The sequence below is a fragment of the Pan paniscus genome, chromosome 19 (genome assembly GCF_029289425.2).
Source record: "Pan paniscus chromosome 19, NHGRI_mPanPan1-v2.0_pri, whole genome shotgun sequence".
In the NCBI taxonomy this organism is placed as follows: Eukaryota; Metazoa; Chordata; class Mammalia; order Primates; family Hominidae; genus Pan; species Pan paniscus.
Window position 1 is genome coordinate 52,413,111 of NC_073268.2, and position 14,791 is coordinate 52,427,901.

The 14,791-nt window shown below is 47.2% G+C and overlaps 1 protein-coding gene across 9 annotated transcripts in view; it reads right to left on the reverse strand.

Annotated features, from left to right (window-relative positions):
• Positions 1 to 14,791, reverse strand: part of TOM1L2 (target of myb1 like 2 membrane trafficking protein) — a 127,130-nt gene that overhangs the window by 52,875 nt on the left and 59,464 nt on the right. For 6 of the 9 annotated variants that reach the window (XM_008960884.4, XM_003808783.4, XM_008960883.4 and 3 more), the window contains exons 2-3: positions 11,118 to 11,202; positions 2,249 to 2,327 (exon numbers count right to left, since the gene is read on the reverse strand). In XM_008960884.4, coding sequence (XP_008959132.1) covers positions 2,249 to 2,327; positions 11,118 to 11,202 — 164 coding nt within the window. The remainder of the gene's footprint in view (positions 1 to 2,248; positions 2,328 to 11,117; positions 11,203 to 14,791) is intronic. The other 3 variants (XM_063599187.1, XM_008960885.6, XM_063599189.1) reach the window with 1 other exon arrangement.

Below are 14,791 nucleotides of genomic sequence, written 5' to 3' on the forward strand. Positions count from 1 at the left end.
GGAAAAACAGGCATAGGTCTGAGGAGTAGAGCAGCCTGGGGCTCCACTCCACTCTCAGAGCAACAGTGGCAGGAACCACTGCCCGCCATTAGGGAATACATGCTTAGTTTCTCCTGCACAGCAGTCCTCAAGGTCAGTGTGTCCCAGCCTGGTCTTGGAAGTGCCCTGGACAGAGATGCATGTGCCACAGAGCAGCCCCAAAGCCTATCTGAGCAGGAGATCTAGGAGGTCCTCCCTGGGCTGGCAAGAGCCGCTTTAGGCCACCCTGCCAAACAGGACCCTGGCAGTTTTGTCCCTATAGGTTGAAAGGCATGAAACATACAGTGGTAATTTTCCAGAATGAAGCCAAAAGCCATGGAGAAAGTAAACGGGGCCTCTAAGCAATCAGAAGTGATGTTTAAGTCCACAAACGAAGACACAAGCAGAGAGCCCCTCAGGGCTTCTTACTAACTTATTTTGGGTAAATATTAACAATTTTGGTGGGTACAGATATGAAGTCCGGAGAGGGCCACAGGAAACAGGAGGACTGAAAGTGACTAAGAGAGTAAGTGAAGCCCTATCAGCAGACGTGAGACCATGCAAAGTGCACTAGGATGGGGCCTCGGTGTAGGGACGGCAGCCCTGCGCATTTCACAGGCCTCCCAAAGGCATGGCTGGGTTTGTAGTGAAGACCTAACCCACAGGAAAGGTCAAACAGTGTCCATCATGCCCTGCTAGAGGAAGGCAAGTAAACGCAGAGTTCACTTTAGAAAGATTTCCATCCAACACGATTACCATGAAGTTGGGTGTGTAAATGGAGAAGTTTTAGATAGCAGTAAAATTCCCTGATATATTAGAGCTCATTCCCTCGTGATATGAGTTATTGAAAGCCACTCGTTTTGGGCATCACTCCTGGTTTAGTGAATGCTGTGGCTCAAATTCTGAGAAAAAATAAAATAAAAGCTTCAACTCCCTATTTCTCAACCAGTCTTTTCTCCTTTATTATTCAAATCCCAATTCCCTGGCAGAACTCTCTTAATAAGTTTTGGGGTTTCGCTTGGGCAAAAAATCCAAACAGGTTCTCTGCTTTAAAAGGAAACATGGTTGTTTTGGATAAATAACCTACTATTTCAAAGCCCCAGAGAAGTCGACCTGGTGACCTGTTACAGTTTCTATTTTAAGAACTCACTGTGGCCCAGATTTTGCCACATCTGAAAAACTGTTAGTTCTCAAGACAGAAATAACACCTGAAGTCGTCTTTTTAAATTCTCTGACAGCTTTGGTAAGGGCAAAAATCTGGTCTGTTCCTTCCTGAAAAAAATCACTTGGCTGACTTTTTCAAGAGTCTTTGTAGCTATTTTCAGTTTTTACCCCATGCAAAAGACCACTTTATGATGGCAATCCACAGCTCAGTACACCTCACTAGCTGTGAATGCTGGGTAAACCTCCAGACCTCTCTGAGCCTCAGTTTCATCATCTGTACGGGGGAGGATAGTAAAATCTCTTTTGGAGGGTGGTTGTAAACATATTCATTAATGTCCAAAAAGTTCAGCACAGTCCCAGGCAGGGGCAGGTACTCAATAGGTGGAAGTTAACTTTTTTTTTTTTTTTTTTTTTGAGACGAAGTCTCACTCTGTTGCCCAAGCTGGAGTGCAGTGGTGTGATCTCAGCTCACGGCAACCTCCACCTCCCGGGTTCAAGCAATTCTCCTGCCTCAGCCTCCTGAGTAGCTGGGACTACAGGCACCTGCCACCATGCCCGGCTAACTTTTGTATTTTTAGTAGAGACTGGGTTTCACTATGTTGGCCAGGCTGGTCTTGAACTCCTGACCTTGTGATCCTCCCGCTTCAGCCTCCCAAAGTGCTGGGATTACAGGCGTGAGTCACCGCGCCTGGCCAACATTTTTACAAAGAGGAAACTGATATCTAGAGAAAGAGTTGGTCTCAGTCTCAGAGCAGGCTGGTGACAGAAAAGGGACCCACCCAAAACCTTTAGCTCCTCTGCTCTGGGCTTCTGTACCTGACAGCACTGCACACACCTTATCTTCTGCTTGTATACATTTACCAAATTGAAGCTCACCACTCCCTGTTTCAGAGGACAGGAAAACCCAAAGGCAATACCAGAAGGCTTTGCTGGACTCCAGTGGCCCAGGCACCAAGCCATTCAGAGGTTGTGCTAAGTGGGCAGAGGGAAGGCCCTGTGAGGGGGGCAAGGCCAGGAGCAAGGAGTTCCCCAGATGACTTCTCTCCTCAAGGAGAATAGCACTCACTGTTAATGCCAGCATCACCTCTCTGTAGTTCCGGTTCCCGTTGAGCCGCTTCTTCAGGGCTCGAATGGCATCCTTTGGCCTGGAAAAAAGAACAGACATATAAAGATACTTACAATCCCACTTGAGGACACGATCCTACAGATATGTGAACTAGTATATATGCAAGAATATTTGCTGGCTGCAGCATGTTTGTAAATGTAAAAGACTGCGAACAAACTGAATGTCCATCAATACACAACAGGTTAAATTAAATCATTGACACAATGGAATACTATGCAGCTGAAAAAAAGAATAAAGAAACTCATGCACCAATATACACCAAACTCAAAGACATGTGCATAAAGTTCTTTGCCTAACAGTGTACAAAGCTTGCTATTAGTTGAGTTATAGAAGGAAAGCAAACATACATAGCACAGGTGCCAGCGTAGGGAAGAGACTCTCTAGAAAGAGCTATAACAACCTGGTAACTGTGGCTGCCCCTAAGGAAGGGAACCAAAGGCGGAGGGAGGTTTTTCACTGGACTGCCTTTTTGCAGACCTTTTGAATTCTGTATCACATGCAAGTATTATTTATTCAAAACCATAACTAACCCACTGGTGTGTGGGTACATAGAAGAGAGTTTTTCCAGAGAAACCATATGAGAGACACAGAAGAGAGCGTGCCAGGTCCTTGTGAGCCCTGGATGCCCGGCTCTTCCTGAATTCCATGGAACTCCTTTTCCCAGAGAAAGCTTAAGTGAGTCTCCTTAAAACCCAACAAGTTTTGTGTTTTTAGGTGACAGATCTGAGGTGGATTCCCAGATAAAATCTTGCAGAATTATAGACAGTACTCAGTTCACAAATGGGCTCTGTCCAAAAGTTGGAGTGGAGTTGTTTGGAAGTTGGAGTGAGTTCTTCCTTAATTACTGTTATACCTTAGAGTCAGGATTCCCAGGCGGCCCTCTAAGTATACATATTACATGTAGGTCTTGTGTCTAACATGTAATTTAATTTATTCTAACTCAGGATTCAACAAAGCTGTGGGCCTAGCAGCTGCCCCTGGCACAAAGCCCCTGTGCTGACCTGACCCATCACCCTATGCTCTGGGGAGCCCTTAGTCCGGCTGTGGGCCAGCGCTTTGCTATCACACATGGGTTCCAGCCTTCCACTAATCTATGTGTCAATATACTGGTCTTTCCCAGCTTGCACGTTTGTTAAGTCAGGGATCTCCTATTCCTACAGTTTTAAAACATTTATACTCTACCAAATGAAAAGGCCTCTTCAAATGTGTATGAGGAAGTTGAGGAGGGGAAAGGGTTGATGCTCTGCTAATCAGCTTAATTTAAGAGAAACTGGGCCGGGCATGGTGGCTCACGTCTGTAATCCCAGCACTTTGGGAGACCAAGGCAGGTGGATAACCTGAGGACAGGAGTTTGAGACCAGCCTGGCCAACATGGTGAAACCCCGTCTTTACTGAAAAATACAAAAATTAGCTGGGTGTGGTGGCAGCTGCCTGTAATCCTAGCTACTCAGGAGGCTGAGGCAGGAGAATCGCTTGAACCTGGGAGACAGAGGTTGCAGTGAGCTGAGATCACGCCATTGTACTCCAGCCTGGGCGACAAGAGTGAAACTTCATCTCCATAAAAATAAAAAAGAGAAAGTGTGTCCAGCATTATGGCTCATTCCTGTAATCCCAGGACTTTGGGAGGCCGAGATGGGTGGATCACTTGAGGTCAGGAGTTCAAGACCAGCCTGGCCAACATGGTGAAACCCTGTCTCTACTAAAAGTACAAAAAAATTAGCTGGGCATGGTGATGTGTGCCTGTAGTCCCAGCTACTCTGGAGGCTGAGGCAAGAGAATCGCTTGAACCTGAGATGTGAAGGTTGCAGTGAGCCGAGATCATGCCACTGCACTCCAGCCTGGGTGACAGAGTAAGACTCTATCTCAAAAAAAAAAAAAAAAAAAAAAAGAGAAAGAAAGAAAAAAAGTATAAGGAGCAAGGCTTCTAGAAGAACATTTTAAAACACCCTGAATCACCTGTTTCCCATTCCCAGCTTGACATATGGCTGCCCTGTAGGAATTCTTGGCCCCTGGGTCAAAGGGCTGATGAGACAGACACAAGGCTCCATGGGGACTGGGCCCAGGGCCAAGTATGTCTGCAGTACGGCTGCCATTTCCAAAAGGGGATGCTGATTTCTGCAAATATGGGACTTAACCGGCTCTCTGCTTTGAAGGCTGTTTGTGGCATGAGAGCTGATGAAATTCAGTGACTACTGGCCAACAGCATGGACTGATTTCCTCTCTCCAAGGCTCTGCCAAACCACCGCTGTCCCTGACCCACAGCTGCCACACCCCTCAGTCCTCTCTTCTGTCCTCTTGAACTTCCATGGAACAGGAAAATAGGAAGAGCGCCTGAGGGCTGCAATCATTTCTGGCTGGCAGAGGATCAGCACACTCAGGGCTCTCCTGGTGTGGGGGCCACGGGGTGGGAAATCAGACAGTCAGCAGCTTCCTGGATGAGGTTTAAAATGAAAATTCATCCATAGGCTCTGGGAAGTACTGGCCGAGAGTGATGGGTGAGCACAAAAGCAAGTATTTATCTCTCTCCCCGGGGGAGAAGCTTCAGAGAGGAGGATCAAAGTCATGTCAAAGGAATCACAAAGTTTCAAGAAGCTGCAGCAGATTAGATAGTGTGGAGTTGGAAACCAGGAGAAGAGACAGAAGCATGTGTCAAGAGCCAAGATGGAGCAGAAAGAAAGGATCAGGAAGAATCAGTGGCCTGTGTTGAGATGGCATCAAGCCCTAGCAGCTTTCAGGGGAAAGGTCAGGCTCCTCAGGCAGTGCTCACAGCCTCGTGATTTGGCCTCTGGGCCATGATCAGGCTCCTCAAAGTCTCCCTGGACCCTAGACTTATAAGAACTCTTCCCTGATCCCCAAACAAGCCTCCTGTCATCCCTCCAGCCACAGCCTTTGTATCTTTGTCCTTCAGCTTCAGAACTACTCTCTGGAAAAGCTTTCTCCTCATCACCCCCAAGGAGGACATGGCTGCCCCTCTTCTGTCACCCTGAACATGCCCTCCCCATTATTATCTTGCTCTATTGCATGTCTTCAGTTCCTCCTCTGTGCCCTCTCCAGCTTACAAGATAGAACACAAAGATTCTATGAGCTGAGGAGGGTCCAGAGATGGCCATGTAAACGACCCAGGTCGGGGGTTCCTCATGAGAGCTGCACATCAGAGTCACCTGTAGTACCATTCCCAAATCCACAAGCTGTGCCTTGATTGTGTAGGTCTGAGGTGAGGCCTGGAAAACAGAGTCTAAAACAGTCCCAGCTGGGTGCTGTGGCTCACGCCTGTAATCCCAGCACTTTAGAAGGCCAAGGCAGGTGGGAGGTCAGGAGTTCAAGACCAGCCTGGCCAACATGGTGAAACCCTGTCTCTACTAAAAATACAAAATTAGCCGGGCGTGGTGGTGCACACCTATAATCCCAGCTACTCAGGAGGCTGAGGCAGGAGAATTGCTTGAGCCTGGGAGGCGGTGGTTGTGGTGAGCTGAGATCACACCATTGCACTCCAGCCTGGGCGACAAGAGCAAAACTCCATCTCAAAAATAAATAAATAAATAAAAACAGTCCTAGGTAGGTTATTCAGTCAGCAACTCCTGGTTAATGCCTGAAGGACTGTCATCAAGGCCTTAGGCATCAGCATTCCTCAGGCTGATGGTGACCTCAGCTCTGGACATTAGGGAAAGCCCAAGGAGAGGCCTCTGGGGCAGTTTACCAATCTGCACCCACCAGGACCACAGCCTCCCATTGGTAAAGTATTGCACAAATACAAGAAGTGCAGGCAGCACTTCAGTGGCTGCGGCCAGGTGAGCCTGTGCTTGCATCCTGCATGTGCCCTTCCAAGCTGTGCTGCAAGGCCTTTGGCAAGTGACCAAACTACTCAGCCTCAGTTTCCTTAACACTGAAACAGGCTGTCACTACCATATAGAACTGTTGGGGGTAGGGGGCGCTGCTTGTGATGATGCACTGCAGGGCTGGACACAGGGCCTGCAGGGCATGGCACATGGCAAGTGCTCACAGACGGCAGACAGGGTAAGGGCAGTGAATCCACCAAGATAGTCACCAAGACTGGGCAGATAACTGACACCCAAATGAAAGTGATGACAAAAGTCATGGGCAATGGAAATCTTTAAAGTGAAATAGTACATCCACATAGATATAGTATGGATATGAAGATACAGTTATGTAGCCAGATACGTCATATATATTTACTCCTTTAATCCTTATAACAACCCTATGAGATAGGTATTATTGGCAACCCCATTTTATAAGTGAGGAAACGGGACACAGACACAGGGAGATGAAGTAACTCACACAGGCTCACACAATAAGCAAGTGGTGACCTAGAATTGCTCCAGCCTGTGGTGTCCACCTTCCTCCCCTTCATCCACCTGCCTCATCTGGCTGATACCCTGGCACTCTGTAAGACTCCAGTCTGGTGTCACTTCCTCCAAGAAGGCTTTGCTGCCAAAAGTCCCAAGGCTGACCACTGCCACTGCACTAGTCTCCGTAGCTATATATAGCTTCTCTCTCTCTCCCTGCCCCCCACCCAGCACTCGTTATGCTGTGTTATGCATATGTTTATATGCCTGCATTCCTCATCAGACTGTGAGTACCTTAGAGACTTCATTCATTTATTCACTTATTTAACAAATATTTATTAACAGCTAATCAAATGCATTGTGCTAGGTGCTAGGGACAAAATGTTGAGTAACTGGCCGGGCGCGGTGGCTCACGCCTGTAATCCCAGCACTTTGGGAGGCTGAGGCGGGCGGATCACGAGGTAAGGAGATCGAGACCATGGTGAAACTCCGTCTCTACTAAAAATACAAAAAAAATTAGCCGGGCGTGGTGGCGGGCGCCTGTAGTCCCAGCTACTCAGGAGGCTGAGGCAGGAGAATGGCATGAACCCGGGAGGCGGAGCTTGCAGTGAGCCGAGATCGCGCCACTGCACTCCAGCCTGGGCGACAGAGCGAGACTCCATCTCAAAAAAAAAAAAAAAATGTTGAGTAAAACAGATGGAAATCCTGTCCTCATGGAGATCACAGCCTTGCGGGGGTTGCAGGGCAAGACAGACACTAACAACCGTCCCACAGATCTGTAAGTTTAAACTGTGATGAGCATCAGTACAACACGGGTTATGAAATCATATAACAGAGGACTTGTCCAAATCAGGAGGGGAAGGGGTTAGGGAAATGAGATTCAAACTGAGAGATCCAGTGAATGATGGGATCTACTTAGTGAGAGAGGTGACGAGAACAGAAGGGACAGCAGGTCAGAGGCCTTCAGGGAGGGCACAAAGGGGTGGGTGGGGTGCCCTACTGTCAGTCCAACTTGTGGGAGTTTCTTTCACTCAGGAAGAGATTATTATTATTATTATTATTTTTTAAGATATGGGGTCTCACTACATTTCCTAGGCTGGTCTCAAACACCTGGGCTCAAGCAATCCTCCTGCCTCAGCCTTCTGAATAGGTGGGACTACAGGCATGAGCCACTGCACCTTGCTAGGAAGAGATTTTGAGACACCTCACAGCAGAGGCAAGAAGAAAACATTCTCAGGAATCACTGAGGTGCTCTCACTCAAAAAGGTAGCAACAGGAGCTTTAGCCACTTGAAGAGAAAGATGTGTGTGACCAGCCTTCTGGGAACTGAGGATTTGAAAAAGAAGGCATTGGCCCCTTCAGAATAAGGAAGCTCCTGGGGTTCCTGGGCTTCCTGCCCTCAAGCCATAGAGATATTTGAGCAATTCACTGGAAAATAAGAGTTGCCAACATATTTGTATATTGCTCAAACCTGTAGAGAATTTCAAGCTGGGCCCAGGAATATGGAAAATTCAAGGAGCTGAAAGATCAGCAGGGTTGAAGAGCTCAAAGTGGAGCTGCCGAGGGGTCTGGGGCTCCTCATGAGGGGCCTGGTTGGGGTTTTTAACCTAAGTGCCTGCGAAACCCCTGAAGGCTTGTTAGCAAGGGAGCAACTTGGTCATTCTGCAGCAGGAAGGGGTAGGAGGGAAGGGGTCGAAGCAGAGGTCCACCTCTAGGGTAAAGTGCAGACACCAGAGAATGCGGCACCTGACCTTGACTACCTTTCCAGCCGGATTCCAGACCCTCCCACTCCCCCAATGTCACCCTGTCTATCCTAGACCGCTTGTATCCCTTGACACACTGGCCCTTTTGATGCCACCCTTGGCTAGGGGACACATTTCTCCTGCCATCCTGGAAGACAGCCCCTCCAGGAAGCATCGATACCCACCTTTCCCTCTGGGACCATGGCATCAGGGACAGGCCTTGGCCACAGCCCTTGCCAGTCCTGCCAGGTGAGCATTCAAGGGCAGGCTGGAACATTCACCTTGGCATCCTGTAGCTGCTATACCTCCACCCCTGGGGGTCAGTAAACATGGCCAGATGACTGGACAAACAAGTGAATGAGTGGCGTGTTAGGAGGACGTGAGGAAGGTAGCCACTCGGAGCCCAGTGACGATGGGATTAGAGATGTGTAGTCCCTAACAACTATTTGTGAGTCACGTCTGTGTGCCAGGCACCAAGCTGATCACCTATATTTAGCTGGTGAAAATATGCCACCTTTCACCAAAGACTCCCACGTTTTCATCCAGTGCAGGCCACTGCCCCCAACTCAAGTTCCCTGTGCAGTTCCCTGTCACATCTTCCAGGAGCCTGGCTGGCAGCAAAGATCTACTCCTGATCTCTGCTCCCCAGCCTGCTCCACCTGAGGAAACAGCAGCTCCATCCCATGGCTGTTCAGGCCCCAAACCTTGCAATTTCCCTTGACTCTTCATTCCTGTCCTATGTCAGCCAATTCCATTGGCTCTACCATCTAACACATTCAGAATCCCATCACTTCTAATCATCATCTCACACCAGTATTACTGTGATAACCTCCTCACTGGGTTTTCTTTCTTCTTTTTTCTTTTTAGAGACAGGGTCTTACTCTGTCGCCCAGGCTAGAATGCAGTGACACCGTCCTGGTTCATCACAGCCTCGAACTCCTAGGCGTAAGCAATCTTCCTGCCTCAGCCTCGTACAGTGCTGGGATTGCAGGTGCACGCCACTATGCCAGGCCATCGCTGGGTTTTCTGCATTGTCTTTGGCCTGCCCCCAGTCAGGCCACTTTGAACACAGTAGACTGAGTGATCTCTTTCCAATAAGAGTGGGACCACACCACTCCTCTGCTTGAATCTCCAAAAAGGTTGAAGCCAGAGTTGCTCTGGTTCTACGTGGCCCTGTGTTATCTGGATCCCCAGTATGTCGGTAACTTCCTCTCCAGGTACTCTCTTCTTTGACCACTCTGCTCCGGGCCCATTAGCCACCTTGCTATTCCTCAAACACATCAGACACCCTCTGTCCCAGGACTTCTGGGTTTGCTGTTCCATGAGCCTTGACAATTCTTTCCTTGTATAATCCTCACCCCCTACTCCCTCATCTCCTTCAAGTCTTTGTTCAATGTCACCTTCTAAATGAGACTTTTCTGTTGTTTTGTCTTTTCTTTTCTTTTCTTTTCTTTTTTTTTTTTTGAGACAGGGTTTTTCTCTGTCACCAAAACTGGAGTACAGTGGCATGCTCATGGCTCACTGCAGCCTCAACCTCCTGGGCTCAAGTGATCCTCCCACCTCAGCCTCCCAAGTAGTTGGGACTACAGGTGTGCACCACCACGCCTGGCTAACTTTTGTATTTTTTGTAAAGACAAGATTCAACCGTGTTGCCCAGGCTGGTCTCGAATTCCTGGGCTCAAGCAACTGGCCCACCTTGGCCTCCCAAAGTGCTAGGATTACAGATGTGACCCACCGAGCCCAGCCAAGACTTTTCTTGATCACTCTATTTAACATTGCTAATTCCCAGCCTCCTCTCTCCCCATCTCCCTTCCACAGTCTTGTCCTCATCTGACCAGGTTATATGTTTAATTATCTTGTTTATGGCCTGCCTCCCTACTACTCTAGACTGGCCGCTCCCCAAGGGGAAGGAATCTATCTTGTTCACTGCTGTGTCCTCAGTATTTACAATAGGGCCTGGCACAAGGTAGTCATTCGAGAAATATTTGTTGCATGAAAGCAGGACCAAGCTTGAGAGGCTGGTCCCCAGTTCACACATGGCAAGGCTAGAGTGACAGTGCTGAGATGCCAGCCCAGGGATGCCTGAGTCCCAGCTGCTCTCCTTGCCACTCCTGAATATGGTTTAAGAGGGCATGGCTACAGTAAAGTAAGTGTTAGTGGTATGGACAGAGGGCTAAATACAGACCAGTTTGGAAGAAGTACAAATAGAGTGCAGCTATAAAACAAAAGAGGATTCAGGAAATAACAACAGGAACGGATCCAGCAGTGCAGGAATGCAGGAGGGGCAACGTGTTCTAAGTCCACTCATGCCGCTTTCCCACTCCCGGCCGTGTCTGCCCCATGCCCTGGACCTCCCTCCATGGACACGGTGGTGCTCTCTGACTCCTGGCAAACCAGGGCAGAGACAGGCTGTGAAGGAGAGGCAGAGGCCAGGGAGGAGGGGAGGGACGAGGTGACACTTGGGCTGCAGAGACTAATGGCCACTGGGAACCAAGTAATCAAGCAGCTTCATTTCCACTTGTGATTAAAAGCAGGTGATTAAAAGAGGTCATCCCTGTTCTACCTCCAGCACTGCCATTGCGCAAGTGGGGGAGGGATGAAGACAAAAAGGACAGATAATTCAGAGTGTCAGCTTATTCGATGCCAAACCAAACATACTAGGAACAAAACAAAAAATAAAACCTGCCACCCTTAGGCCCTGACAAGCTTTGAGTGGCCCCTAAAAGCTCAGAGAGGCTTCCCAGGAGAGGGGGGCACACGTACCCTTCCTCCGTCTCATTGATGATGTCACAGATCTCCATATTCAACGTCCAATCCTCACTTTGCAGGGAGCCATCTGTTGCCTTTTCTGTGAAATCAGAGAGAAAATGGGTTTACATTTCTCCTGGAATAAGTGGGCCTTGGCAGGAAATGGGAAGAGACCAGAACCACCACATTCTCCTCCCAAGCAGATGGGCTGAGCCAAGAGAGCCATTCTAGGAGTGCTATTATCACAAGAGAACACCCGGGAAAGGTCCTGGCCTGAGGGCTGATGTTATAACGAGGTTCTTCATTCACCAAACTCTAGACTGAAAAGCTTATGACAGGCCTAAGCCATCAAAAATCACCCCAAACATGAGGATATTAGGTTTATGAACCCGTAGAGTCTGGAGTCAAACTACCTAGGTTCAAATACAGGCTCCACTACTTACTAGTTGTGTGGTCTTGGGTAAATTACTTAACTTCTAGGTGCCAAAGCTAGTGAAAACAACAGTACTTACCTGATATATTTGTTATGAAAATTAAATGGGTTGATATACATGAAACACTTAGAACAGAGCCTAGCACACAGTCAGTACTATACAGGTATTTGCTATTGGGATTATTAAAAATCAATTGCAGTAGTTAAAAACTACATTTCAGATAAGGGGGAGAAAGAAAGGACCATTGGTTATCAAGCCACTGTAGATGTGGTGTTGGGTGTTTCATGTACATTATTTTATCTCATCCACAAAATGACTTTCTGACCATTCAATGAGGAAAGGACAGTATTTTCAACAAATGGTGCTGTCAAAATTGGATTGCCACAGGCAAAAGAATGAACTTGGACCCTTTATCTTACACCATATACAAAAATTTACTCCAAATGGATCAAAGACATAAATGTAAGAGCTCAAACTAAAAAACTCTTAGAAGAAAACATAGTGAAAAAACTTCATGACACTAGATTTGGCAATCATCTCATGGATATGACACCAAAAGCACAGGCAACAAAAGAAAAATTTTGAACTACATCAAAATAAAAACTTCCAGGCATCAAAGGACACAACACAGTGAACCTGCAGAGGAAGAAAATATTTGCAAAATTATATATATGATAAGGGGTTAATATCCAGACTACGTAAAGAACTCCTATAGCTTAATAACAAAAAAACCCAAACTATCCAATTAAAAAATGCAAAGGACTTCAATAGACATTTCTCCAAAGAAGATATATAAATGACTAACAAGTATGTGAAAAGAGGTTCAACAACACTAAGCATTAGGGAAGTGCAAGTCAAAAACACAATGAAATATCACCTCACACCCATTAGGATGTCTACTATCAAAAAAATAGAAAATAACAAGTGTTGGCAAGGATATAGACAAATTGGAACCCTTTTACACTTTTGATGGAAATGTAAAATGGTATAGCTGCTATGGAAAACAGGACGGTAGTTAAAACACAGAATTACCCAGCCAGGCGCGGTGGCTCACGTCTGTAATCCCAGCACTTTGGGAGGCCAAGGAGGATGGATCACCAGGTCAGGAGATCGAGACCATCTGGCTAACATGGTGAAACCCCGTCTCTACCAAAAATACAAAAAATTAGCCAGGTGTGGTGGTGGGCACCTGTCGTTCCAGCTACTCGGGAGGCTGAGGCAGGAGAATGGCGTAAACCCAGGAGGCGGAGCTTGCAGTGAGCCGAGATCATGTCACTGCATTCCAACCTGGGCGACAGAGCCAGACTCATCTCAAAAACAAAAACAAAAACAAACAAACAAACAAACAACATAGCATTACCCTATGATCTAGCAATTTTACTTCTGAGTATATACGCAAAAGAACTGAAAGCAGGGCCTTGAGGAGATATTTGCAGAGTCATGTTCATAGCAGCAATAGTCACAAGAGCCAAAAGGTGTAAACAGCCTGTGTCCATCAATTAAAGAATGGATAAGCCAAATGGATATACATATAATGGATTATTATTCAGCCTTAAAAAGGAAGGAAATCCTATTGCATGCACAATATGGCTGAACCTTGAGGGCCTTGTGCTAAGTGAAATAAGCCCTTCACCAAGACAAATACTAGATGATTCTACTTACAATCAGGTACCTAGAATAGTCAAATTTAAAGACAGAAAGTAGAATGGTGGTTGCCAGAGGCTGCTGGGGGGTGTGGGGGTGGGGGAATGGGGAGTTATTGTTTAATGAACACAGAATTTCAGTTTGGGGAAAATGAAAGAGTTCTGGAGATGGTTGTTGATGGTTGCACACAATGTGAACATACTTAATGCCACTGAACTGTATACTTTAAAATGGTTAAAATGGGCCAGGCAAAATGGCTCACACCTGTAATCTCAGAACTTTGGGAGGCTGAGGCAGGAGGGTTACTTGAATCCAGGATTTGACAACAGCTTGGGCAACATAGCAAGACATTGTTTCTACAAAAAATTTAAAAATTAGCTGGGCATAGTGGCTTATGCCTGTGGTCCTAACTACTAATGAGGCTGAGGCAGGAAGATTGCTTAAGTGCAGGAGTTTGAGGCTGCAGTGAGATATGATTGAGCCATTGCATTCCAGCCTAGGCGACAGAGTAAGACCCTGTCTCTTAAAAAACTTTTTGTTGAGTGGTTAAAATGATAAATTTAATGTTATGTGTATTTTAAAAACCACCACCAAAAAAGACAGAAAAATTATACATAGGTCAATGGACTGCTGGGTCAGGGAGTAGCAGGGTGGGGATCAGAGATCATTTGGGTCTGTAGCCTCCTTTGACGGGAAACCCGGGGCCCGCAGAAGAAAAGGGAAAGGTCCAGGAGCTCAGGATCGTCAGTGGCAGAGCCAGGACTACAGCCAGGGTCACTTGACTCCCTTCCCCCTCTGGGATGTGAGCTCTGTGAGGGCAGGGACTAGGTCTGTCTTGCCTTCCACTGGGTCCCCAGTGCCCAGCACTTGGCAGTAGTGCAATGCATTTACATCAGATGAATGACTGCATTAGCATCCCTTCCTCTAAGTTATGGATCTCAGCCCTGGCTGCACATGAGAACCACCTGGGGAGCTTCTAGAGAGCACCAATACCTGAGCCTCACGCCCCAGAGGTTCTACTTTGAATGGTATGGGGTGGGATTCAGTGATTATTACTATTATTATTATTATTATTTTTATGTGAGACAGAGTCTCACTCCATTGTGCAGGCTGGAGCGCAATGGCGTGATCTCGGCTCACTGCAACCTTTACCTCCTGGGTTCAAGCAATTCTCCTGTCTCAGCCTCCCGAGTAGCTGGGATTACAGGCACGTGCCACCATGCCTGGCTAATTTTTGTATTTGTAGTAGAGATGGGTTTCGGCATGTTGGCCAGACTGGTCTCGAACTCCTGACCTCAGGTGCTCCACCCGCCTCAGCCTCCCAAAGTGCTGGGATTACAGGCATGAGCCACTGTGCCCAGCCCCAACACTCTTGATGGTTGGGGAGGTAGATCATTTGGCTGTTTTCTTCTCCATTCTCACCAAAAGGATGTTGCTGAATGCAAAATGCTAAAACCAGTCCTCTTTTGCCTTCTGGTGTTGGCTGCTTCTGAAGTCACTATATTTAACATCAAAGTGTAGAAAGCGGCAGCCAAAAAGCCAAGCCACTGGATTGCGAGGCTCCTCCAAACAGGGCTGCCTTAGGTTTCAGAGAACATAGGAGGGTGGGTG